General features: G+C 48.4%; 1 protein-coding gene across 3 annotated transcripts in view; it reads left to right on the top strand.

Moving 5' to 3' along the window:
• The window catches only part of TEX14 (testis expressed 14, intercellular bridge forming factor), a 53,194-nt gene that overhangs the window by 9,197 nt on the left and 16,819 nt on the right, over positions 1–27,178 (top strand). For all 3 annotated transcript variants that reach the window (XM_080982762.1, XM_080982761.1, XM_080982760.1), the window contains 17 exons: positions 3,505–3,619; positions 4,407–4,572; positions 5,459–5,595; positions 6,264–6,333; positions 7,754–7,884; positions 8,585–8,698; positions 10,113–10,236; positions 10,888–11,066; positions 12,978–13,129; positions 14,005–14,195; positions 14,861–15,050; positions 16,036–16,952; positions 18,176–18,279; positions 20,047–20,129; positions 22,164–22,454; positions 23,575–23,675; positions 25,793–25,909. In XM_080982762.1, the coding sequence (XP_080838888.1) occupies positions 3,505–3,619; positions 4,407–4,572; positions 5,459–5,595; positions 6,264–6,333; positions 7,754–7,884; positions 8,585–8,698; positions 10,113–10,236; positions 10,888–11,066; positions 12,978–13,129; positions 14,005–14,195; positions 14,861–15,050; positions 16,036–16,952; positions 18,176–18,279; positions 20,047–20,129; positions 22,164–22,454; positions 23,575–23,675; positions 25,793–25,909 (3,182 nt within the window). The remainder of the gene's footprint in view (positions 1–3,504; positions 3,620–4,406; positions 4,573–5,458; positions 5,596–6,263; positions 6,334–7,753; positions 7,885–8,584; positions 8,699–10,112; positions 10,237–10,887; positions 11,067–12,977; positions 13,130–14,004; positions 14,196–14,860; positions 15,051–16,035; positions 16,953–18,175; positions 18,280–20,046; positions 20,130–22,163; positions 22,455–23,574; positions 23,676–25,792; positions 25,910–27,178) is intronic.

Below are 27,178 nucleotides of genomic sequence, written 5' to 3'. Positions count from 1 at the left end.
GGCTGCCAGCTCTGCAAGCAAGGGGTGACATAACTGGGCTCCTGAGCTCCACAGGGTTGCCACAGAAAGAAGGTAGTTGGTCCAGGGAGCTGTGGACTCAAAAAGGTTGAACACCTCTGGTCTAAAGTATCCAGAACCCATCAGGTCAGCTAAGGCAGTCCCGAGTCTTCTAAGTACCCAGGAATACCCTTAATTTGAGGCCTTCCAATACAGTTTGTTGAAGAAAGATCTGTTTAGTGAAACTGCCACTCTATATTACAAAATCAATGTGCCCCAGCTGGGCTGGGTGTGTGGGAAGCAGTGTTCTCCCCCACTCCCATGCTATTCTTGCAGATAACTGTGTTCACATGTAGGAACCGTAATCAAATGTAGCCGGGTCTTGTTAAGCACAAGGAATCAAACTGTTCCTTTCTGAGTGTGAAGCAAGTGGGCGGTGTTGTGTTTATACAGCTGCTGTTTCCTGCTTTCAATGACCCATTCTCCTTACTTGTTCAGAGGCTAAAAGGGCAAAGCAGAGACTGCTTATTTGCTTCGAAAATGTTTTAAAAATAGACTTTACATACGTACAAATATACATAATTTGTATGCTGCCTTTCCACACTTCAGATCATGCTCAAGGTGTCTTACGTGAAAAAGGAACATAACTACAACATAACAAAAGTAGTTATAAATGATAAAACATTTTTTTAAAAAATACACATCCAAACTGAACAATTTTCACATATATCACAAAAAACCTTAAACAAAAATACATAAAAAACCAACAGCACCAGATCTCCTTCCAACAACAAAACTCCCCAGCCCAAGAGTCTGTTCAGCAACCTTAGCTTTCGTAGCTGCAGTCAGGGTCTCACCTTCCTAGGCAACGTGGAAGTGGCTTTCAAGGCAGGGAACAGGTGTTCCTACTTAAATAGGTGGTTTTGTATGTGACACAATCTGCATTTCTTTTTTTCTTTTTTTAGAAATAAGTACAGTAATGTAGAATTACTTCCTTTTTGAAGTCACATTAAAAGTCAGTGGATGTTAGTAACAGGTCAAGCATACAGCTGGATAGTACCAGTGCAATGAGATCATGTGTGTTTAGGCTATTCATTTGACGCGTGTGATACCGGTAATTTAGAAATAAATCCCCTTTGGTTTACTTGAATTTATTCCCAGATTAAATGTGCATAGTACCTCAGTCCTAGCATTGATAGTGCACTTTAAAAAAAATTACTCAAGAGCAGTGGAACTCCATACAACAGTAAGGTGGTCCAGAAGACATTTTATTTCTATATTGAATCTGGTTGGCTTCTGGTGGAAAACTGCTGGACTACATAGACCTTTGATTTGACCCAGCAGGGCTAGTCTAAGAGTCTTGGGGGGGGGGGTGTCAAGACATTGCCCTGAACCATAAGTGGTGATTCCCACGGAACTGGCTGCGCTCAGCCGCTCCAGTTTCCCAGAGTGGAGCGGGTAAAATTGCTGTTCTACCTGTAGGGTAGGGGCTGTTGTAGCGATTTACGCCATTGTGAACTTATTTGAAGACTCTAGAATGCTATATGTATGCTGATAAGGACTGCAGGACTTTCTTCGAAAGTAAGTTTGTAGTATATAGGATCTCTCCATTAAGTGTTTGACGAGAAAGTTGAGTCAGGGATCAGTTGCTTCCCTGCGGAGTCTCTTTGCAACACGATCATTTGCGTGTTTTACTCAAGAGCAGGGCTTGCTGGGGCGGCGAAGACTAGGACTCCCTCCACCCCCGCGGACTGTCCGGCGGTGACACAGTTAAGCTGCCTGAGCCAGGGAGAGTGACGTCGTGAGGGCCCGCCTCCTCTAGGTAGCGGCCTGGGTTTGAAGAGCCAGTAAGCGAACTGCAGGCTGCCATGTTTAGAGGAGACTCAAGCCCGACTGTGATTGGCCGCTTGGGTCCCGTATGCAGATAGAAAGCGAGAGGGATTCTGGTCCACCGCCGATACCTGGCCAAATACCAACTTATAAAAGCATTTCTTTTAAATTATCCCGAGGGGGCTTGAATTCGCTCGTTTTCTGTCTTAAGAATCAAAAGTCGCGCATGTTTTCGATGGGTTAGAAATCGGTCGCAGTGACTTAGAGAGTGGGTCGAGGCAACCAGGCTCTGGAGCCGCGGATCGTTTAGTTAAGACTATACTTTCAGGGATCATTTCTATAGTTTGTAACTAGAGAAGTGTACTCGAAAGTGATTGGCCGCGGAAACCACGAGGAGGAGTCAAAGTGTTCTCTTCTGAGCGCGAAGCGAGCAGGCAGTGTTGCTTTTTGCGGCTGCTGCCTGCTATTGATGACCGTTCCGCCTCCTTTTTATTAAGGAGGTTGGAGGGAGAGAACACAGACTGAGTGGTTTGCGCCCTTTTTTAAATGGTTAAAAATTAGCTCTTAAATATTTGGTCCTTTTTAAAGAGGTTTCATATTTTAAAGTTTTTTTTTAATCTTAGTAGAGTGTTGTTTTCTTTTGCTTTATATGTTTGTTTGGCATTATTTTGTATCAAAGGTACATCCGTCTAATATTGGTTAACCTTGCAATTTCTCCATTGTTGGTTAAATGCCTATTTTGCCCTTTCTGAAGAAGTTTGGGTTAGTGCATGTGGCAATCTGGTTAAAATTCTAATAAAGCCATTCATACTAGTTTTTCTGCATAATTTATTGCATAATTTGATTTTAAAATAATAACCTCAAATCTGTTTACAAAAAGTAATAAACGAATGAAATTATTGGTTAAAAACACTTTCAAAATGGTCATGGGCATGCATATATATACCTAGCAGATTTTGTAAGTGGGTATGAAATGAAAATGTCCTGATTCTGTGCATAGATTCTTAGAAATACGCCCATGGAATTCCATGGAGCAAAGGATGGCTGCTTTGAACAAATATTAATCCTTTCAGAGATGAGCTTGTTAGATTTAGCATTAGCATTATTATTTATTAAATTTCTATATTGTCCTTCATCTGAAGATCACAGGGAGGTTTATGATGTAAAAATACAAACAATATTAACAAACAAACATACTAACATAGTAGATCAACAAAGAAAACAATACTGCCCCCACAGTTTAAAAGATCATAACTTCTTTAATTACCCAAAGGCCTCAGAGAAGAGGAATGTTATTGTATGGCGTCTAAAGATATGTGAGAAAGGTGCCCGGTGTTAAATAAATTATGACAAGGTGTAATATGTCATGTATTGTTCTTCATCTGAGGTTGTATTTACCTCATTTTAAGACCTGCCAAGGAACAGATGATTGTTATTATGTCTTCATATGTAAAATCAGAGAAATTAAGGAGAGTGCTTTTTCTTTTTCCCATGACTGTAGCTTAATTTGTGATCTGCCCTTAATGGTGTGCCTCTGGCTGATTCATTGCAGAGGGTTGGAGATGGGGAAGGGCAGCTTTTGTGGGACCTCACACACTTAGGGAAAATTTGCCCTGGGGAAGTGGAACGAGGATGGCAGTAATTCTCTCTCCCCGCCCCCCATTCTTATTTTTATAGGAATCAGTGCTGACTCGATTAACTCATTGGGGCAGACTCCCCTATTCACTGCTGCCTTGCTTGGTATTGGGAAAGTTGTCAGCGTTCTTTTGGATTATGGTTCGGATCCTAATCAGTAAGTACAAAAGCTACATTTTTGTTGTTATAGGGAGACAACTTTCTGGGTTTTAAAAACATCCAGAGGTGTGTAGGTTCTCCTCTACATGTAGATCTGCAGAAATGGAGAAAAAGCAAAAAAGCGTGTTTTCTGATGATAGGTCCCCCCCCCCCCATTCCCTTTGAAAAACAGTCATTGAGACCCCAGGGCTGCAAAACTAAGCTGAAAAGTGTGTGGGAAATGCCTTGCAATGAATGGCCTTCCCCAGCCAGGCACGCTTCCGGAAGTTTTGGGCTACAACTCGCATCAGCCCCCGCCAGCATGACCCGTGGTCAGAGTTGATGGGAGTTGTGGTCAAAACTATCTGGAGAGTGCCAGCTCATTGACAGTATCTGTGAGGTCCCAGAAAACCTGCAATACTATTTTACTTCGTTTGCATAACTCACTCAGCTTGCAGAATCCTATTTTTATTTGAGCAGGATTTGGATTACCCTTGGCACAAGTGTAGCTATTATTTTATTATTTATTAAATTTGTATACCGCCCTTCATCCAAAGATCACAAGGCAGATCACAGCATAAAAATGCGAGATAAAAACGGGAACAAAAATGAAGCGAAACAATACCGCTACCCCTACCCCGAAACACATTTAAAAGGCCGTAAGATGTTAATCAGCCTTGATGTAAGCATTTCTGCATTTTGTTTTTAAGCCCAGAGTCCACCTAGTCCAAGGAATTGCTTATTGAGGTCTTTGGGGGCCCTCCGATCAGGACTTCTAAGTGCTCTTGTGTTCCTTGTTTTCTCAGCCGCTGTCACGATGGGAGCACTCCAGTCCATGCCGCAGCTTTCTCAGGCAACCAGTCAATCCTCAGCAAACTGCTGGATGCGGGTGGAGACCTGCGAGTCCATGACAGGAACGGGAGGAACCCGCAGAGCTGGGCTGTGACAGCTGGGAAGGAGAGCAGCGCTCAGGTGTGTGGGCGGCTAGGGCCTTTCGCCTCTTGCTTACCCCAGAAGCTTGCCCCTGTGTGCACAAAGCTCCACAAATGCCTCCTCCAAGCAGAGTCAGCCTTCCATTTCCTGCAGGCAGCAGGCAGTGTTGCTTTTTTTGATCATGTGTGGGGGTGCCTGTGGGGCCCCCCCATCAGTTATTGCTGGGCTCCAGTTCTCAGCATCCCCAACTGTTGGCCCTGTAGGTTGCAGGGGATGGTAGGAATTGGAGTCCCAGCAATGTTTACATGGCTTCAGGCTCCCCATCCCTGACCTTGCAACACTCCCAGCCCAAATGCTTTTATCCATAACTGTTTATTTGTTTCTATGACAAGGGTCATGGCTCAGTGGAATAAAGCACCTGCTTTTCAGTCAGAAGGTCTCGTGTTCAATCCTTGGCATCTCCAGGTAGGACTGGGAGAGATCCCGTCCAAAATCATGGAGAGCCACTGCAAGTCTGCCCAGGCTGATGTTTGGCACCACTGGATAGCTCAGTTGGTTAGAGCAAGTGCTGATAACGCCAAAGTTGCAGGTTCAATCACCGTAATGGACATCTGCATTGCAGGGGCTTGGACTAGATCAGCCTTTCTCAACCTATGGGTCCCCAGATATTGTTGAACTGCAACTCCCATCACCCCGAGCTAGCAAGGCCAGAGCTCAGGGATGATGGGAGTTGTAGTCCAACAACATCTGGGGACCCCCAGGTTGAGAACCGCTGGACTAGATGATCCTCAGGATCCCTTCCAACTCTTCAATTCTATAAGGCACTTTCTCCCTTCCATCCCTGGTTGCTTTCAAGGTTTGCGCTCAAACTCAGGAGTCTTTGCCTGGCGGCGGCAGCGGCTTCTCCTCCTCTTCTGTTTTGCAGATGCTCGAGTTCATCCAGCGATGTACATCCCACATGCAGGCGATTGTGCAGAACTACTCCATAGACTTGCTGCGGAAGGTGGACTCTCCCAGAGCTTTGGTCTCTAGCCCCTCCAAGTTTGTGGGCATCAAGCAAGGGTGAGTGCCTCCAGCTGTGACAGTGATGGTGGAGTGAAATCGTTTCTCCCTCTTCTCTTCCTTTCCCCGCACACCAAACATTTATTTTTAATAGAGGCTTGTAAACACTTGGGAAGTGCCCTTCGTTCCTCCGCAGAGAATGGCTGCGACATCATTCTTTCTCCCTCATGTGGTGAAAAAGCAGAACTGCACACATAAAAGCAAAAAGGAAGCCCAGATCAGAAGCAAATAAAATCCAAAATCTGTCATTGGGTATTAGCAACAAATCTCCATTTGTATCTGTGCTGGCATTGAAATTGTGCCCAGTACATGCAGTCTTTTTATTGTGTTGTGAAATTCCTTTCAGATGCTTTGTAGGAAGTGTCTAGAGACTCTAAATCTCAGGGTTATGGGTTTGAGCCCCTCATTGGGCAAAAGATTTCTGCATTGCAGGGGGTTGGACCGGATGACCCTTTTGGTTCCTTCCAACTGTACAATTCTTTGATCCTATGGTTCTATGAGAGCTAGTGTGGTACAGTGGTTAGAGTGTTGGACAAGGACCTGGAAGACCAGGGTTCAGATTCCAGCTCAGGCATGAAGCTCACTGGGTGACTTTGGGTCAGTTGCTGCCTCTCAGCCTTAGCTACCTCAAGAGAACCCCTTTCCCCCTTTATTTTTTTGTCCTTCAGGACGGCTGACAAGATTCTGAGACGCGGGAGCAGTGCCCCCCAAAACATTTACAGTTTTGGCTTTGGGAAGGTAAATATGGTGGAAGGGTCCAGGACGCAACAGGATCTCCCTGTTCCCCTTGAGCCAAGGTTGTATCTAGAAGAATGAATTGGGAACAGCTGGTGAATTTTTTGTTGGGAATTCAAAAAGTATGTCCCTGTTATGCAAGTCTTTAGCGCAGGGTGTGGCTTCTGGTGGTGAAAGAGCAGAATCTGGCCAGTGGAAAACCTTGAGCCCAGGGGCCAAATGCAGCCCTCCAGGTCTCTCTTTTTGGCCCTTGATATTCTCCTGCCCTCTTGTCTGTCCTGCTCTGCGCCTTCTTCAGGTGCTTTTGCCTGGCTGAGTGTCAGGGCTGGGACAAAGGCTCAGAGCTTGGGACGACGAGCAGTCAGAAAGGGAGAAGAGGAAGTAGAGTGGGGGGAGGAGATGTCGGAAGCTGAAGAGGTAACAGGGTTAGTGAGCCACGAGAGTCTGTGGCAGAGAGAAATCCAGAATTAGAGGCAGAAGCAGAGGATGGAGAGAAGAGGAGGGGGGCCAAGAGGCAGAGTGGAGGCAGGCTTCTGAAGAAGCCAGGGGGTCTCCCCCTCCTGCTGTGACCAGCTCCCCTTCCTCTGGTCTCCCAGGACCAGAAGAGGTGTGAAGAGGGCAGAGCAAAGACAGACAAGACTTCTTCATCTCAGATTACTTGGGAAGGACCAGGCAGAGGAGTAGACTTAGGGAGCTGTGGGAAGGTGGGGACCTTCAGTCCTCGCAATTGCCTCATTGGGGCCAGACCAATGAGGAAGAGTTGCTGTGCTCACCAGGCCTGGCACTACTGAGCAGCGTCTTATAATAAAGTGTTAACTTAACACTATGTGCTTTATTGCTGATGTGCTCCTGACACTGGGATATGTCCTGGAACCCTTGAAATGTCTCTCACTTGCCTTAATTGAGAATGGATATGGGTGCTTGAATCTTTGTACAAACTAGTCAAGGTAAATTTCAACATTTGTTGCTCTGCACCTTTTTGCCTTGAGCTAGACTGGCCCCAAGGAGGTTTCCTGGAAGAGAATGTGGACCTTGATTGGAAAACGTGTGTCCTCGAGCAATAGCAAAAGGATTGGTGGGTGGGTGTCTTTTAAATGTAAGAAAACATTTCTGCACTGCTTTTATGAAAAAGGAACACCAAAGTGGTTTACGTGACAATAAAACATAGCATTATCCAATAAAAATTCACTGTCAATAGAGAAGGTGAAATCATCGCAAGGACAGGTATTTATAATACTATTAAGGGCCAGGGGAAAGCTACGCTTTCTTTACAAAGCATCTTTCTTTGTAAAAAAAAAAGGCTTCTCTTTCATTTTCTTTGCTTACAAAAGTGAACATAAGGAAGAGATTTGCAGAATTATGAATGTTGTGGAGAAAAATGAAAACAAAGAGCAATTGTTACAATTATTATTTCTCTTGTCAGGTTTACCTTACAGGCAGCCGTCAGCTGGGCTACCTGGCATCGCTCCCCATCATTTCGGATAAGGAAGTGGTCCAGGCTGATGATGAACCAACCTTCTCCTTTCCAGCTGGGCCGTACATGACTATGACCAAGTGGGTTGATGCTTTTGCAAGGGGGAGTTGGGCTTCGTAACCAAGTAGGCTAGGTGTAGGCTTGTTCAATGTATACATCGCTTCTGACCCAAGATGAAGTCCCAAAGCAATACGCATCCAGACGAGAAACTGCAGTCAAAATCACATAAATATTATTAAGAACAGGTTTAACAGCGCAGTTTCATATCAGTGGTGCTTTCTTTTGCCCATTTAGACTTGTGTTGTTCTACTTTTTTGGGGGAGTAGAACCCCCAGGATTCACCAGTCGGAGCCTACTGGAAAAAGACACACGCTTAGATTTAAAGAGTTGCAAGCTGTGGAATTTTCTTTTTGAGTGCCGAAAACTTGAAGGGTGCTTGCTTTTGGTTCCCCCTGTCTCAAAAGTTGTTTACAAAAAGAATAAAACAACGATATCGTCACCACTTAAATAAGGCATTAGAAATAATTAAAATAAAAGTAAACTAAAAACCAGGTGAAAACACTTGTCAGCATTTGACCTGCCTGGATTTGAACCCTGGCCTCCCACTTGCACAGTGCCTGCTACACCACCACTGGCGATCTTCCTTTGGGAGCTGCCCTTCTGTCCACCTCCTGTGATAGAGTATGCGTTCAACAGAGTATTGAAAACTGCAATACTGCCAAAGAAAACGTCCAGAAAGTCACACCTGGCCTCTCTCCCCTCCCTTCCCCACTCTTGCAGTTTGATGTGGGGTGGAAGCAGAGTCACAGTGAAGGAGCTGAACATGAAACCCCACCAGCACTGCAGCAAGCTGCGTCTATCCGACCTGCTTCTCGCGGAACAGGAGTACAGTAGGTACGGCCGCCTCTTGCAGCTTTGGCGGGGAAAGCCTGAATCACAATTGTGGCTCCTTCCTCTACTGATGTTCAGATCGGAGGGGGAACAGCGTCTCAGCAGCGATGTCAACTTGCGCTTCTTGCAAATACGTAAAAGGTGCCCATGCAATTTGGGTGCTGAGCAGGAAGAAGAAAAAGCCCTAGAGCTATTCTGGTAACCTTGTTTTGGTTGAACAACAAGGAGGGGATCTGTATTGTGGCTATTTGCCTTGGGGAAAATAATCTACTTGTTTCTCTCTTCCTCCTCAGTCTCTTGGCTGATTACAGTGTTATAGGGTTTTTTTGTGGGGGGAGGTCAGTCTGGATGAAACCCATGAGTCCCTTTCAAAGCTGTGATTCTGTGTCAGGGAGGGTAGAATCTATTAGGAGAAACCAGCCAGATCAGTTCCTTCGCTAAGGGAGTGGCCTTGGCCTGCCAGTTCAGTCCTGCCATTTACATTAAAAAGGGGCTGCCTTGTTGCCATAGAGACAAACGGGTGTGTGTAACCCCCCACCACCTAGTGGAAGCAGACTTCACCTTATAGAACATGGGTAGGCAAACTAAGGCCCGGGGGCTGGATCCGGCCTAATTGCCTTCTAAATCCGGCCCACAGACGGTCCGGGAATCAGCGTGTTTTTACATGAGTAGAATGTGACCTTTTATGTAAAATGCATATGTAAAATGCATCTCTGGGTTATTTGTGGGGCATGGGAATTCGTTCATTCCCCCCCCCCAATATAGTCCGGCCCCCCACAAGGTCTGAGGGACAGTGGACCAGGCCCCCTGCTGAAAAAGTTTGCCGACCCCTGCATAGAAGAACAATAGCCAGAGTTTTATGAGTGAGCTTTGGCTGATGCTGGAGAGACAAAGGCATCCACTGCTCTGTGCTGGACCCAAAGTGGTGGCTTGGGGCTTCCCTGGAAAACCTGATGGGGAGGCAAGATCTTTCAGGCGTCAGTGCTGTGAGACCTTCCATCTTATCCTCTGATTATATGTATGTGTAAATAAAACCACACGTCTTAAAGGCACCACAGTCTTTTGTTAACCGTCATTCCAAGGAAACGGAAATACGGATAAGCGCAGGCACCCCAGAGCCTGTCAGCACTCGGTGATGGGTTGCACACAGCAATACCCAGCAGAGCATCCCTTGAAAGATCAGTTGTGTTTTCTGGTGCCATGCTGATGGCCTGATCCATGTTAGCTTCCACCCTCTTTTGGCCTTTGCTCCCAGCATGTTCTGTTGTTGCTTTTTTGTTGGTTCTGGTGCTTTAAGTTGGTTAGGAAAGGCAGAGTGAGCTGTTCTGATGGGATAAGATCAGTAAGCCTGGAAATGCACTTCCTTCGTAATCCAATTTCCCTTCACATTGTTGGGTTTTCATATCTCCTTCTGCAGCCAGCTCCGCCATCCTCATTTGTTGCAGCTGATGGCCGTCTGTTTATCCAGCGACTTGGAGAAAACGCGATTAGTGTTTGAGAGGGTTACTTTTGGCTCCCTCTATAGCATCCTTCATGAGAGGGTAAAGTGACCGTTTTTGTTTCTTGGCAGAATTAATAGATTTACTCTACCCTCCCCCAGTGCTTTCCTCCCAAGGAGCTCAGCGTGACAAAACAGGTTCTTCTGGCGCCTGCCAAACTTTATCCTCGTAACAACCCCGTGAGGTAGGTTACACTGAGAGAGTGTGACTAAGTCATTGACCTTCATAGCTAAGAGAGCCACCTGGCAAGCTTCATGGCTAAGAGAGGATTGATCCATTTTGTCCTGCGTCATGTGGTAGGTTAGATGGAGTAAAAGGGGTGCTGGCTTTGCACATAGTGCTGAGCCACAGTTAAAATAAGCCAAAGACAGCAAATCATGACTTCAGGTTAAGCTGCTGGGCAGGGTTTGGACAGCTGGAGAAACCATGGTTTAATGAACCATTGTTGAATAAACCATGGCTTGGCATTACGTGTGAACCGGGCTGTGATCATCTCCTCTCAAACAGTTCTAAAGCAGAATGATTACCAGACAGTAAGCTAACACCCACATCATATGTTGACTGCTTTAATTGTATGGTGTGGGAGGGTACCTGCCCTGTTTTAAATCCTGTCTTCCTGGAGGTTCCTCCTTCCACCCAGGAAGAGCAAACGCTCAAGCTAAGAGCTGGTTTCTTTCCTCTTTCCCTCGGCAGCGTTCGGAGTTCCCCATTGTGCACATGGAGACCCTCGTGCACCTCTTGCTCCAGGTGAACGATGGCCTGAGGTTCCTGCACTCGCACGGCTTCATCCACCGCACGGTCAGCTCCTATGCTGTGGTGGTGGTTTTGGCCGGGGAAGCCAAGCTTACCAACCTGGAGTACATGATCGAGAGGTAAAGACGCCCTACTTCCCCCCATTCTCCCCATTTTACTTGAGCAACTAGCATAAGTACAAAATGTAAGTTTGGAAATGGTGTCTGAGCTGCAGAGGTCGGACGTGCGTGCGTGGTCTGCTTGGAAGCATGATGAAGAAAGGAGGCCGCCCAGGCACAAAGGAAGTATGTAGTGTTACAAGCTTCCTGCCAAGGCAGACAAAGGAAATGATTTCACTGAATTCTCTCTAGCAAATTTTACAGGGAGGCTCTGTGAGCCTGTGGTAAACCTGCCTCCAGCCGCTCACCCCTCCCACACCTGTCTTTGCTCTCCGGCCAGACCAGGTCCTCTAGGGCAGGGCTGGCAGACATGTTTACTTTTTACAGAAACAGGACAAAATACCACCGGTAAGGCTGCCACCACTCCCTTTGTCCCGGGGAACCCAGAGCCACAACCTAGGGAGAAGGTTGTGCCCCGTTATTGCTGGTTACCCCCACTCCACAAGTTGTATCCACAGACTTGCAGACAGAAATTCTACGGTAGAGCACAACCAAGCGTAAGGCTAGGAATTAGCTTTTCCCCCCGGAAAGGCACACAAACTAAAACAGTTTCTTTCTTAAAATTTATTTTAAAAGAACATAAGGAAACATGCTAAAAAGCAGGCACATCTTTAGTAAGTTACAAGCAAGAAAAACAAGAACATTGTGAAATCTAACTGACTTACATACTCACGACTAAGACACAGATAGAATAGTTAGAGTCCTTTCAATGGTCCGCATTCAGAGGTTTTCGCAATTCTCCATCACAAAGGACGAAAGGACGGCTACTTAGGTGGAGCATCAGCAGCCGGGCGATTTGCGGATTGCAGAGCGCGCTTTCCCAGCCATTCCCAAGATCTTTTATCCCCAATTTGCACGTGGTGTCGGAACCCCCAAAACCAATCATAACTCTTGATTATTTTTAAATTCTCCAATGACCAGCTTGCGGGCTAATCAATCTAACTTCTGGCAGCTGGGCCAATTAAGAACCCAGAGCCTAAATCAAAGGGGTTTCCTCCCTTTCCGTGGAGCCTATGCAGATACACATTCCCAGGCAATCAAGGCAGATAACATCACTGAGGGAATGCACATAACTTCGGACCCAGATGTCAAACCTTTCATTAAATCAGGGGTTTCCTTTCCCATAATAAACCTTTCACACCCTGGGAGTTTGCTGGTCTGGGGTTAAAGGGACAAAACTTATTTCCCATGGTCCTTGTGGCTTGTTGGTATCCCACAAGGCCTCACTCTTGTTGCTTGACCAAGGAACAGCTTCTAAGTAAACACTAACTTTACTACAGAGCCTCAGCCCTTTCATGTGCCCATTGGCAAAGCATAAGTGTTGATTGACTGCAATAATGTCCCACATAAACAAGTGGGCCTTTGAGAGCCCTCTTGCAGCTACTGTCTCCCCACCACCACCCATTTTCGCATGTAAAAGGTAAAGGGACCCCTGACCATTAGGTCCAGTCGTGACCGACTCTGGGGTTGTGGCGCTCATCTCGCTTTATTGGCCAAGGGAGCCGGCGTACAGCTTCCGGGTCATGTGGCCAGCATGACTAAGCCGCTTCTGGCGAACCAGAGCAGAGCACGGAAACGCCGTTTACCTTCCCGCTGGAGCGGTACCTATTTATCTACTTGCACTTTGACGTGCTTTTGAACTGCTAGGTTGGCAGGAGCAGGGACCGAGCAACGGGAGCTCACCCCGTCGCGGGGATTCAAACTGCCGACCTTGTGATCGGCAAGTCCTAGGCTCTGTGGTTTAACCCACAGCGCCATCCACGTCCCTTCACGTGTTATCTAGCTTTAAAATAATGCTGAGCATCTCTGGGATGTATGTTCTCCCCCTTTGCCACATGTTCTGAGGGCCTCTTGGTTTCCTGTCTTTGGCAGCAAGGATGGGGGAGAGCACAGCGACCTGACACGGCTGCCCATCCCTTCCCAGTTATACAAATGGTGCGCTCCGGAAGTAATCCTCCAGAGGACCGCGACCACCAAGTCTGACATCTACAGCTTCTGTGCGGTGATGCAGGAGGCTCTGACAGGTACAGAAACGGAGGGAGGGATGCTAAGCCTCACAAAGGTGAGAACATAAGGAGAACCTGCTGGATCGTGCCAATGGCCCATCTAGATCACCATCCTGTTCTCACAGCGGCCAGACAGATAACTGTGTGAAGTTCGCAGGCAAGACCCAAGCGCAAGAGCGCTCTCCCCTCCTGTAGTTCCCAGCATCTGGTATTGAGAAGCATCATTGCCTCTGACCGTGGAGTCAGAGCAGAGCCATTGTGGCTACTAGCCATTGATAGCTTTATCCTCCCCTGAATTTATCCAGTCTTTTAAATCCATCCAAGTTGGGGGCTGTAACTGCCTCTTGTGGCAGTGAGTTCCATAGTTTTAACAATCCGCTAAACGGACTTCCTTTTATTTGTCCTGAATCTTCCAACGTTCATTGGATTAACACAAGTTCTGGCGTTATGAGAGGGAGAAAACCTCTCTATTCGCACCCTCCATGCCTTGAAGAATTTTATAAACTTCTGTTGTGTCGCCTCTTACTCTAAACTGAGAAGTCCCAAATGTTCCACCCATGATCATTTTGCTGCCCTTTTGCAACTGTAGTTTGTGTGTTTGCTTTTTGAAGCTCTCAACCTGCCCCATTCCCATTTCTTGGCTGCTGCACCTTGTTTGGAATAGTCTCTCCTTCCGTCTTCATCAAGCTGATTGGCCCCAGCCTCCCCTTCAAGGCTGTTGCCGAAATTCTACTACTACTAGATGATCCTGAAGGTCCCTTCCAACTCTACAATTCTGATTCTTTTTTAATTTCAGTTGTGTATTTCTTGACGTGCCCTCTGCCATAAGGCAGGCTCCTCCCCTTCAGAGCTTCACCACATCAGAGCATGCATGTGGTCTGTGTGTCTTCCAGATACCATCCCCTGGGATGGGTTCGAGGGCCCGGACGTTAAGGATCTCATAGTTTCGGGGCAGTGGCTGGAAGCGGATGCCAGGCTGCCCAAGCCCTATTACGACATCGTGAAGACCGGGCTGGAGTCCAGGCAGAAGCAACGCACCATGAACCTGCAGGATATCCGATACATCCTGAAGAATGACCTGAAGGTGAACCAGAGCAATTGAGCCTCCCAAATCTGGGCTTGCAAACAACTTTACTGCTGGTCACCTCTGGCAAATTTGAACCACCTCTGGGCACCCAGCTGTGGCTGGCTAGCTAGCTAAAAACTGACCGCCAGTGTGTTTTGTAAACATTATTTTTGTAAGGCTGCTTCTCAACTCCGTAGAGCCTGTGCTCAAACTCCCCCCACCAGTGGATCACTTGAAAAGTGGTAGCTCATCTGGGAGAAAACTTTGACCCTATAGCTCAGCTGCCTTGCAGGATATTTCGGGAGAAGATAAGGCTAAGGGGTAAAACCCACACAAATCAGGAGTTGAGTTGCTAAGATGGTTGGATAATGCCTTGTACGCCTCTTTCCGGCAACTCCTGCAGCCAAGGTGGTGCCAAACGCTCTGCTTTCCTTTGGAGCACATCAGCGAGGCTGAGAGGGGCGGGTTTGTCATCTGGGCAGGCTAGGACCTCCATACACGCTCCCCAGGCTTGTGTCTTGGGGAGTGCACTTTAATGCTCCTAACGCAAAGGTTTGACTCTACCCCTGGAGGCGCACTCCACTGTCTCTTGAGACAGATGGATGCCAACAATGGCAACTTAATTTGGTTGCAGGGAGAGAGGGGTCCCCTGTTTCCTGACACCATTCTCTTTGCCACTGCAGGATTTGCTTGAGTCTCGTAGGACTCGCCATGGTGACAGTTCTGGACCGTCGAAGGCCGAACCCCGTGCTGACATTAATATCTGCTTGCCGTCCGCCTCCGCTGTCTCGGTCAAGGTGGAAGAAGAGTTGCCAGAAGAGGAGCAGGAAGAAGAGAAGCCAGAAGAGGAGCAGAGTGTCCCGTGTCTGCCTTGTAAGTTCTGCTTTTGCTGCAAGGGCCAAAGCCTGGCCTTTTGTGTCTTTGCTGCCGGTGGCAGTTTCCCTCCTGGGGCAAACGGGAAGGGCTGCATCTAAGTGGCAGGGCACCTGCTTTGCATGCAGAAGGCCCCAGGCTCAGTCCACAGCTGCATCTCCAGTTAGGCCTGAAATCCTGGAGAGCTGCTGCCCGTCAGTGTAGGTAGAACAGAGCTATGGTTGGTCTCTTCTGTATGTTTGTGGCCCTCCAGACACATACCAGGAATGGGGGAACAACCATCTGCCCTGCTAGATGATGTTCATAGAAGTGACCCTGCTCAGAGTTGGAAGGGACCATGAGGGTCATCTAGTCCAGGCATGTGCAACTCCCAAGAGACTGCGATCTACTCCCAGTAAAACACTGGCAGTGATCTACCCATTGTCATTGGAGGGAGGAGGAGCGTGTGTGGGGTGGGTGGATTGCCCAGAGTTATTGATCTTTTTTAAGGAGGGAAGTGCCCAGAGTTGTTGAGCTTTTTTGGGCGAGGATTGCACAGAATTTTTAAGCTTTCCCCCCCATAACTTTTTGCACATGATAAGGATCCTGCGATCTACCAGGATCAGCCGGGGGTCTACTGCTAGGTCACAATCTGCTGATTGGACATCCCTAGCCCAATCCCTGCAATGCAGGAATCTTTTTGCCCGCTGTGGGGCTTGAACCCATGGGATTGAGATTGAGTCTCATGCTCTACAGACTGAGCTATCCACCAGCCCCAGCCAACATGGCTAGCAGCCAGGAGCGCTGTGAGGTGGAGAGCAGCAGCTTCCACATCCCTGATGCAGAGCAAGGCTTTGCGTCCAGGCGTCATGCACACGGGGCAGAAATATGCCACAGGATCCTGAGAGGCCCTTTGGAAGTCTGTATGTTTGAGGAGAGAAAACACTGTCCTGTGCTTGTTAAGAGCTTAGCCCCTCCATTCTGACTCGTGCTCTTGATTCTTCAGCCGGGAGCTTCACCGTGATGAGATGCGCTGCTTCTGCTCCCAGAATCGAAGGTGCCGCTGGCCACCAGTCTCAGCCTGCCCTCCCCGCCGCTCAGTCTGGCCACCTCTTGGCTCCCAAAGTCCAGGGGGGCACCAGCGACAGGGATGAGAGCCTCTGCAGCTTTGAAATCAATGAGATCTACACCTGCTATCCTGAGATGTGTGGGGACAGCACGGAGGAGGACACAACATCAGGACCGGGTCAGGGATCCCCAAGGCAGCCTCGGACCGTCCCAGGGGATTGGGCCAAAGCCCTTTCGCCGCCCCTGCCAGCCAGAATTCAGGACGGACAGACAAGCTGCAGCGAGGGGGTCGCCACCTCCGATTCAGAGTCGGAATACACCAGGGAAGAGGTCACCTACATGTCGCAGGCCTACCCTGTGCAGCAAATGGTGAGGTTCTCCAGCCCCCGGGGCCGGAACACCCCCTGGAAGGGGGGCCACTACTTTGGAAAGTGTGTCCTGAACCTGAAGATCTCCCAGACGCTGCTGCAGCAGGCGAGGGACTCTCTCTGCCGGACGGAAAAGAAGCTGGACCAGCTGGAGAGCTTCAGAAAGCCCCAGCCCCACCCATGCGCCATTGCCCTGAACCCCATCGTCCGAGAATACTGGGAGAAGGATGAGGGCGCTGCTTTTGGAAACCTCAGGGCGCCCTGCAGCAGACCCAGCGCCTTCCTCTGGAAAGCGGTGGGCCCTCCGTCTGTGAACTACGTCCCTCCGCCGCTGCGTGTCATGGCCATGCAGCGGCCTCTGGTGATTCAGCCCTTCCAGCCCATGGAGCCAGAGCGCAGGAGCCAGGACACCACCTGCTGGAGCGACTGCGGATTGGAGGCGCCCAAAAACCCCTGGAGCAGAGGGGAAGTGGAGCCCAACTATCAGGTGTGAGAGAGCGGTAAAGGGAGGGGCTGTAGCTGGGGGGTAGAGCAGTTGCCTTGCATGCAGAAGGTCCCAGCTTCAATCCCTAACTTCTCCAGGTAGGGCTGCGGAAAGACTTACATCTGAAATCCTGAAGAGCTGCTGCCAGTCAGAGCAGGCAGCGCTGAGCTAGGTGGTCTGACTCAGTATAAGGCAGCTTCCTGTGTTCTTATTTCAACCCGCTATTCAGAACCATGAGGGCTAGCATCTTAATCTACTAAAGTGATACAGCACCTGCTTTGCATGCAGGGGGTCCCAGGTGCAATCTCAGGTGTCCTCAGTTGGGCCTCCTGCCTGGAGAGTCAGTGTAGACCATGGGTAGGCAAACTAAGGCCCGGAGGCCAAATCCGGCCCTATCGCCTTCTAAATCTGGGCTGCGGATGGTCCAGGAATCAGCGTGTTTTTACGTTAGTAGAATGTGTCCTTTTATTTAACATGCATCTCTGGGTTATTTGGGGCCTGCCTGGTGTTTTTACATGAGCAGAATGTGTGCTTTTATTTAAAATGCATCTCTGGGTTATTTGTGGGGCACAGGAATTTGTTCATCCCCCCCCCCAATATAGTCAAGCCCCCCACAAGGTCTGAGGGACAGTGGACCTGAAAAAAACCCCTTCTTTTATTTTACCAACCAATCAATTTTTTAAAAAAACAATTACATTACATAAAACAAACAGTACTGATTTTGATCCGTTGTTGAGGCCCCTAAAAGGCATGGGGCCTATAAGCCGGTGCTTACTCTGTCTATTTGGTAATCCGGCTCTGTCATAGGCAGCTGTCCCATACAGGGATTGAACCTGCAACTTTGGTGTTATCAGCACCACCCTCTAACCAACTGAGTGCAGATTGTGACCTGCTGGAAGGACGTTTGATAGGCACTGAAATTGGCCATGGAGTCAGAAGCAGGGTTGTGTGGCCTCAGCCCCGGGAGCTGAATATGGCCACCCAGGCCTCTCTCTCTCTCTGTCCCTTGGGACGTTCCCAAGGCCACACCCCCTAAGGCCACTGTAGGGCGTACTCTCCATTCTCATAAAAAGCTATTGGCAAATACCCACCCCTTCCTCACGTGTGGGAAATTAAGCAGTCAGCCGCTAAATATACAACCTTCCTTGCCCTCTGGTTAACTGCATAACTCATAAATAACCACCTGAGTCCCCACTCAGCTATGATTGACTGGAGTGATTTTTCAGCTTTTGCACCCAGGCGTCACCGTCCGGAGGAAGAGGAACATGATCCCGCAGTTGTGGCGAGGGAACCTGTCTGCAGTGGACGATGGGAACAGATTTTCAGATGGGTGAGTGCTGCTGCTCCTCACTCCCCAGCCACACTGCCTCCGATTCCATAGAGGACAGTGATGAATTCGGTATATTGCCCACCCTAAGGTCCCAGGGCAGGTCTCAGCAATTTAAAATGCAACATTAAAAACCGTTCGAAACAAAATGCGATACCAAGAATGCCTAATAATATGCACCTCAGGAGTTGGAATCCCTGGGTAAGCCTCAGCCTTTGGCACAATCTGTTTAGTGAAAGGTGCCAGGCGTGCCTCTGTGGGGAGGGGAGGGGTTCCACAGCTTGGGAGCCACCACAAATACAGTGGTACCTCTGGATGCGGATGGGATCCGTTCCGGAGCCCTGTTCGCATCCTGAAGAGAACGCAACATACGTCTGCGCGGGTTGCGATTCGCCGCTTCTGTGCATGCGAGTGACGTCATTTTGAGTGTCTGCGCAATGCGGAAGCAGCGGAACCCGGAAGTAATGTGTTCCGTTACTTCCGGGTCGTCGTGGAGCGCAATCCGAAAACGCTCAACCTGAAGCAACTTTAACCCGAGTTATGACTGTAGTGCCTTCTCCCAGCCCCCTCCCCAGACTACCGAGAGCCCCCTCTGCAACTTAACACCTGAAAAGGTCTGTAAGGAAAGAGGCAGGCTTCAGATACAGTGGTACTTCGGGTTACAGATGCTTAAAGTTACAGACGCTTCAGGTTACAGACTCCACTAACCCAGTAATAGTACCTCGGGTTAAGAACTTTGCTTCAGGATGAGAACAGAAATTGTGCGGTGGTGGCAGCAGGAGGCCCCATTGGCTAAAGTGGTGCTTCAGGTTAAGAATAGTTTCAGGTTAAGAACGGACCTCCAGAACGAATTAAGTTCTTAACCTGAGGTACCACTGTATTTGGGGTGTAAGTCATTTAGGCTTTAAGCACTGACGTGGGCACCTGGAACCGGTCCTGGAAACGAACTGGCGACTGACGCAGCTCCTGTGTGAGATCTAAACAGAACCCCAGCCAGTAATTCGGCTGCTGCATTTTGGACCGATGGAAGTTTCCGAGTTGTCTTCAAGGGCAGCCCCGCATAGAGTGCATTGCAGTGTCATCCAACTATCCCAGCTCAACTCAAAAAATCCATGCTAGGGCAATACCTTCAGTAGCCCAACAAAAGCATCACGAGAACTCTGTCAGACTGGATGTTAAACAGAGCAAGTGTGTGTGGTGGGGGAGAGAAGAGGTAATATTTTGGGAGGCTGATTTTGAACCCATGGAGTCTGTATCTGTTCACAGTCAGCTTGCAATCAGGCTTTGTGTTTCCAAGACACCTTTTTGCTGTTATGAGGCAAGGAGGGATATAAATTTAATACATGGTGATAATATAGGAACATTATTATTATTATTATTATTATTATTATTATTATTATTAGACTTACATTTTTATACCACCCTATACTCAAAGGATAAAATCATGATATAAAAACACGGAATACATAATCAAAATAAAAACAAGAACAAGAACAACCCAATAACTCCCCCCCTGCCCCCGCTCTACCAAAACACATTTTAAAAGGGCACTGAATGTCAGTCAACCGGAGGCATTTTCCCCTGGAGCCTAAAGGTGTATAATGAAGGCACCAGGTGAGTCTCCCTGGAGAGAGCATTCCACAAATGGGGAGGCACCACAGAAAAAGCCCTGTTCTCGTGTTGCCACCCTCCGGACCTCTCATGGAGGAGGCACACAAAGAAGGGCCTCAGAAGATGATCTCCACCCATATTCCAATGTGTTTCTTGCAGGTTCGTCTCAAAATCAACACCTGAAATTTATGACGATAGTGTGAGGAGCGAGGAGAGGAGGATGGCACAGTCTGAATGGAAAAGTGAGTATTGTGTTTTATTTCATTGGAGTCATGCAATCCATAGGTCTCTGGGATGGCGGGAACAGCCCCCATGGGTTGAATGTGGCCCCCGTGCCACTCAGCCTGGCTCTTGGGGCTGTTTCCAGGCCACGTCCTTTTCCCCAGGCCACGTCCCTTTGCTGTCCTCTGCAAGTGCTGTTGCCTGGCTTGAATACATCCTCTTGAATAATGAAAATGTTTACCCTTTACTTCTGAACTTCCAACACCTATTGAATTATTACTTTTTTCATTCCAGCAGGCATTTCAACTGAAGTCTGATTTTATGGTTTTGGTCTATTTTTTAAAAACATTTTCTGTACACTACTTGGAGACTTTGTAGTTAAGCGGTATATAAATTGTTTAAATAAAAAGAAATGGAGGGTGGAAAGGCATGTGTGAATAAAATCCTCTACCTTTTGTGTAGCTGGTGTGTAGCATCCTGTACAAATGTAAAAGTCATGTCTGTTGTTTCACCCACTTCTTGCTTCTGGCTCCACCCACCACTGGCTTGCAGATCCTCCAGAAAGTTGTCTGCGAGGAAATGCATTCACAAGGCTGGAAAAGGTTCTTTCAGGACTAGTATATATTCTGTATTCTGTCCCAGTCATGGCATTGCGGGCAGCCCTGTCGGGTAGGTGAGGCTGAGCAACAGTGACTGCCTGCAGCACCACGTAGTGAGAGGGGATTTGAATTCCAAAGGCAACATTGCCTGCTGCGGTGGTGGTTTTCAGACTGGCTGCTTCCTAGGATCCTGTTTGGATCAACAGTGATCTTTGGGCTTTAATCTCTTCTTGGTGACAGACAAGGTGGTTGCGAGGCAGACACAAGGCTGCCTGGGCTGGATGGAGGCCAGGACCATGGACAGTAACAGACAATGCATTCAGGAGTGATAGATTCAGGACCATGGACAGCAACTCTGTTGTTGAGTGCAGAGGGATAAGTTGCTTCAGCACTGGCTTAGTGCAAGTGCCAGAGTCTAGCTTGGAGGAACAAGGCTGAAGGCCCGCTTTCTGGGTGCTTACAGCATGCCCACACCCATCCAAGGACCAGTGTAGTTAATGTCTAGTTATGTCCCCAAATGCATTTTACAATCAGAAGGTGAGGTGGTGCTTGCCAGAAACCTCCACCCTGGGTGACTGTGGAGGTATGAATTCATTTCAAGGAGTCTTGATGAGATCTCTTTCCTTTTCTGTTGTCGCATTGGCCACTGGATGGCAGCATCAAACAAAGAACGGGATAATAAAGCCAAGAGCCAGAACATAACTCTGGCGGGGTGGGGTGGGGGGAGAGCTTCCTTCACCCCTGGATATTAAGGGCTTCCCTTCCTTTCCCCCATAATTCGAAGCACTGCTCTCCTGCTTGCTGCACTTAGGGACACAAAATCCTTTTCTCTCCTACTGAGCCGGTAGTAAGCCTCAGTGGGAGGAACACATCAGCAGGAGAGAAACCAACAGTAGGAAGAGCACTTTAAATCACTCTCCACGGGGCATATCTAGTCATAGTCATAATCTGGTTCATTTGTCAATCTGCACTTTCTGCAAGTACATTGTGTGCTGAAAGCTGTTTGTGGAATGCAGACCATTAAAAATAATTCATAGCACAATAGCTTTAAAACATAACAACGCTACAATTTATTTAGCAAAATTTATAGAGATTTTTATTTTTTGACTTAACTGTTCTATAAGCAGTTTACATGACCTTGACATTTCAACCATTAGCAGTTCATTTTAAAGCAAGAGCGTTGAAGACTATCTCCTCTTCCTGCAAATTAGGCTGAGATTCCCCAACTCCCCCCCCCCCCGCCAATCCACCACCCCCATTCCAAGACACGTCAAAAGACACAAGCATCTTTTATCTTGGAGACATGAGCCTGCCCCACCTTGCTGATCATTTGAGCCTAGGGCACCGGTGTGTGCCAAACGTATGCTCTACAGTTCCCCTTATCTCCTCCTACAAAGTCCTTCTGAAAATGGAAAAAGCAAATCACAGTGGGCTCCCCCGCCTTGTCCTCCCCAGCGGAAGTGAAACAGATGGCGAGGCAAGCGGCTTCCGGGCAGCTTGGCCTTCCGCCCCAGTATCGTCTTGGTGAATGGACATCGGAGAGCGATGGGGAGAGCATCAAGGATGCCTTCTGGAGCACCAGCAGCAAGGAGAGACTCCGGTTCCACCAGTGGAACACCGAGGAGGGGAGGCTGCGGGCTGACAGCGGAATCGGAGACCACTGTTTGCCCTGTGACCACAGCGAAGAAAATGCCTCGGAAGTTGCGTTGAAAAGATTTGTGGTACCCAAGAGCCAAAGGACAGACGGTAGGGCTGAGCAAAAAGGCTCCTTCCCTGCAGTTAACCATCCCGTTCAGAGCTACTGATTTGGAGCAGGTGGGGTGGGATATTTCAGCAATTTTTCAGAGGCTTATGTGCATGTCAAAATTATTCCAAATGTTTTGTAGAGATGCTGTTGGTGACCCCTTCTTTTTAAACCAAATATTAGCTCTGATGCTTACAGTGCTATTTTGGAGTGAAGGAGACGAAGGGAAATGACAGCTGACCTCTCTCTCTCTCACCCACCCACCTACCCACCCAAATAGCAGAGCTAACAAATACTTTTTGAAGAATTTTGGGGGGCCCTTCCCCACAATTGCCTTTACTTTCTATGAGTCCCCCCCTGGATTTCCCCCCACCTAATTTCAAGCAAATGACCTTGCTTTTGTCTAAACCTTTGACAGAACTTAAAACTGGATGTCCTAGATTTATATTTGTTATACTTATAAACCTGTCTGCTTCTTCCAGAGACTGCAAGCATCTTACCTGTGGTTTTCAATCCAGGCAGCTTTTAAGTGGCAGGACCTAGTTAGCTTCAGCGGCAGAACTCCTTCAGGAGTTTTCTCTGGGCAATGTGTGCGCTAATTGCACCACGCTGAAGTTTATTGAAGCGCCTTTTTATGCTGCTGTTTCTCCAGCTGCCAGCAGGCGGTGCAGTTGCTTTACACAGCGGCTCCAAGCCACTCCCTGGCCACTTTCTCCCCCCAGCCATGTATAATCTTATGCACCTCTTATCACGTCCCCCTTCGTTCTCCTTTCTTTCCTAAAACTAAAAAGCCCTAAATGTTGTAACCTTTCAAAACTTCAAAACAAGTGAATTATTAGGCACCCTTACAAAGCAAATGATTTACTGGCGTTTTGTTGTTGTTGTTTTTTGCCCGCCCTGTAAAGACTGATGTTCTTGTCTTTATGGAATAGACATTTAATTGCCATTATCTTCACGGGGCCCCGACAGCTCCTATTGCTGTTAGCTGATTTATTCACTTTTATATTCTGTAAGCTGGCCAAGCCATTCCAGGGACGCCATTAATTCTTTGCATGCTAATTTCCCCCCACTCTCCATTTTTTATTTTCTTGTGTTTCACGTGGAGTTATAATTTATTATTAGGCAGAGGCATCCAATTCCCAGCAAATGAGGTGCTAACGGAGTGTGGCCTGGCCTCTCGAAAGAGCGCTTCGCTTTCTGTCACCGCCGAGGACCTTTGCCGGGTAGGCACCTTAACCCTCTGCGATGTCTGGTTCCCCCCCCATCCCAAATCAAAGATCTGTATTGCTATTTAATAAATTGATTAGCTGCCATATGATGAAGCCTATAGGCCAGGAGCAGTTGCACGTTAAGCTGAGGGTGGGGACGGGTGGGTGGGCCTTGGCTCAGTGGAAGAGCATCTGCTTGGCATGCAGAAGGTCCCATGTTGAATCCCCAGAGGGCCTCTCCAGGCAGGGCTAGGGATGTCGTCCGCCTGAATCCCCGGAGAGCTGCTGCCAGTCAGCATAGAGAACACTGATCCAGATCGGGCAATGGTAGGGCCGGGAAAGAGTTCCCAGAGAGCAGCTGCCAGTCAGGGTAGGCCAGAGATGGGGAACCTGTTGGATTACACCTCCCATAACCCCTGAACATGCTAGTGCAGGGGCTGATGGGAGTTGTAGTCCAGAGGGCACCGCCTTAACTACTCTTGCTGATCTGGTTTGAAAACATCCAGTGGATAGTGGTAATCCTGGCGGTAGGTCGGATTGGAGAGTCCCAGTACCCTGGGAGTTGCAGGAATGCTGTACAGTGGTACCTTGGATTAAGAACGTAATTCGTTCCGGAGGTCTGTTCTTAACCTGAAACTGTTCTTAACCTGAAGCAGCACTTTAGCTAATGGGGCCTCCTGCTGCCGCTGCTGCGCAATTTCTGTTCTCATCCTGAAGCACAGTTCTTAACCCGAGGTACTATTTCTGGGTTAGCAGAGTCTGTAACCTGAAGCGTCTGTAACCCGAGGTGCCACTGTATAAGGTTATCTAGGCACACAGAGTGGTGAGTTTTGGAGGATCCGGGTGTCCCCCTATTCTTGGGCGGGACTTCCTCCTGGAAAGCCTGCCATTTGCCAGGCCACTGGAGAAGCCTCTTCACAGCAAAAGCTGTTCTGCAGAGGCCAGGCAAGGGAGACTGGGACGTGGGCCCTCAGCAAGTGCCTGCCTAACTGTGCTGGTTTTTGGTCGTCGTCCCTACTGAAGGTTAGGATTGAACAGTGGCAAAGAGGTTGGTAATGGATCGCGTTATAAAGTGCCCCCCCCCTGCTTCTCCACCCAGACATTTACTTTGAAGGGTTCCCCTGACCCCTCTTAGGAATTTCCCTCAAGCTCTCCTTGTTACATCCTGGCGGTAAGCCAGCTGCAGTCCTCTCGGCTATCTGTCTGCATTAACAATTTGTCAGATAAAAGCTTGAAGTGCTTGGGCTGTGGGAATGGAAGATTGGGGGAGCTGTACATGTAGTTGTACATCAGTGGTGGGGAAACGTTTTAGGTCTGAGGGCCACATTCTCTTGGGGGCAACCTTCCAGGGGCCACATCCCAGTGGCAGGTGGGTCCAAACACTGAGGGAATTCAGATGTCTGCGTTTTGCAGTGCTCTTAATCTAATCCTGAAATCTAATACAATCAAAGGGAGTATGAAAAGCCAGTGCGGTGTAATGGTCAGAGTGTTGGACCAGGACCCAGGAGAGCAAGGTTCGAATCCCCACTCAGCCATGAAGCTCCCTGGCTGTGACCTTGGAGTCAGTCACCAACCCTTAGCCTCACCTACCTCACAGGGTTGTGAGGATGAAATGGGGAGGACAAGAACCATTTTAGCCACATTGAGATCCATGGAAGAAAAAAGGTGGTATATAAATGTCATTGATAATAATAATAATCAGGGTTTTTTTCCAGCCGAAACTCACAGGAACTCAGTTCTGGTACCTCTCAGGTGGGTGCCCTTTGCCATTCCAAGAGAATGAGGGAGGTGTTCCTAGTGAGTTCCGGCAACTCTTTTTCTAGAAAAATAGCACTACTGATGATGATGATGATAGTGAAATGTTGTAAATACAAATAGCTGTATCCCTTTATCAGTGGGACTATAGGAAGCTGCCTTACGCAGAGTCAGACCATTGGCCCATTTAGCTGATTGGCAGCGGCGGCTCTCTTGGGTTTCAGACAGGGAGTCTCTCCCAGCCCTACCTGGAAAGGCTGGGATTCGAACCTGGTGCCTTCCATGTGCACAGCAGATTCTATAACCACTGAACCACAGCCCCTTTCCCAGATGGTAGGTTTCTAATCTTCACGGTTTCCTTCTTTTTTTACGGGCAGTTGGAGGAACTGGGCCCCTCCCTGTCTCCCTCCCTTGATGTATCAGAAGAGTTCTTCACTCCTGACGCAGAGTTCTTCTACTGCTCCTCAGTTCCTCCTGAGAATGCAGAACCGGAGGTAAGAGGAAGGGAGGCATCGCGTGGGAACGTCTGCCCACAGAGCCCTGGGCTTCCTGGTCACACAACCCTGGAGATGAAGGGTTGTTGCTAGTGGTGGCCTTGTTGTCCAGTGGTCCTCAAGCCTTCTGATGGGGTGGGTTGGCAGTTCCCGCACCTGAAAAGGTCCATCTGCTCCTGCCTCCTCATGGCAGCCAACCATATCAGGTTTGTTTGTGCGCTGCCATCGCTGATGGCGAGCAAAGTCAAGGGGGGGCAGTGTGGTGTCAATGAACACAAGAGCCCTGTGGGGGTGGATCAGGCCAAGGCCCTACTTAGCCCAGCACCCTATTCTTGTTAGGATATTTCCATTCCTCCTTAAAAGGGAGCAGGCTGTTGTGTGTCACAAGCCTGCATACTTCCTGCTCACAGGAAGTTTCCGTTTTGTATATAGCTTTTGTTTCTGTCTGTTACCTTGACACGAAGGCAGGCAGTCATGTTTTTCCTTTGTTCTGACCAACGCTGAATAAAGTTGTAAATATGCTCTTCTGGGTGCATCTTCTGTTGCGGAGTCTGCTGCAAGGGCGTGCATGAGTCCTGGAATGTGTCTGAGGCTCGTGTCGCTAACTGACTGATGCTGTTCTACGGGAGACCGATGGATCGTCTGGAGATGCCTGTCTTCCTGGCAGTATCCCAACAGTTCTCACAGTGGCCAAACGGATGCCCTCATGGGAAATGCACAAGCTGAGAGCAAGAGCACTCGGCCCACCTGCCATTCCCAGAAACTGACATTCAGAGGCATGTTGCCTCTGACAGTGGAGGTGGAGCAAAGCCCTTGTGGATGTGTCTAATCCTCTTTTAAAGCCTCCCAACTTGGGGGAAGCCTTCCATAGTTAAACCATGCACGGTGTGACGAAGTCCTTTGCTTTGTCTGTCCTTGATTCTCCCAGCATGTCATCTTTACTGAATGTCCCCAAAGTATGAGAGCGGGGAAGAGAAAGATATCCTTATCAACTTTCCCTGCACTGTGCATCACCCTTTACATCAGGGAGAACTTTCTAAACAGTAAGAGCCGTTCTACAGTGGAACGGACTCCCTCGTGAGGTTGTGGCCTCCCCTTCCTTGGAGTATTTTAAGCAGAGGTTGGGCGGCCTTCTTGTCATGGATGCTTGAGTTGAGATTGCTGCATTGCAGGGGGTTGGAGCAGACGGCCTCTGGGGTCCTGTCCCACTCTAGGGTTTTATGATGTGTCTCAATTGTTTAAGACAGAGCTGGAGAGTCTGTGGCCTTT

The sequence above is a fragment of the Podarcis pityusensis genome, assembly GCF_964106645.2.
Source record: "Podarcis pityusensis genome assembly, chromosome: 15".
In the NCBI taxonomy this organism is placed as follows: domain Eukaryota; kingdom Metazoa; phylum Chordata; class Lepidosauria; order Squamata; family Lacertidae; genus Podarcis; species Podarcis pityusensis.
The sequence above is the reverse complement of the archived record's forward strand: the minus strand, read 5'-3'. Positions and strand labels throughout refer to the sequence as shown.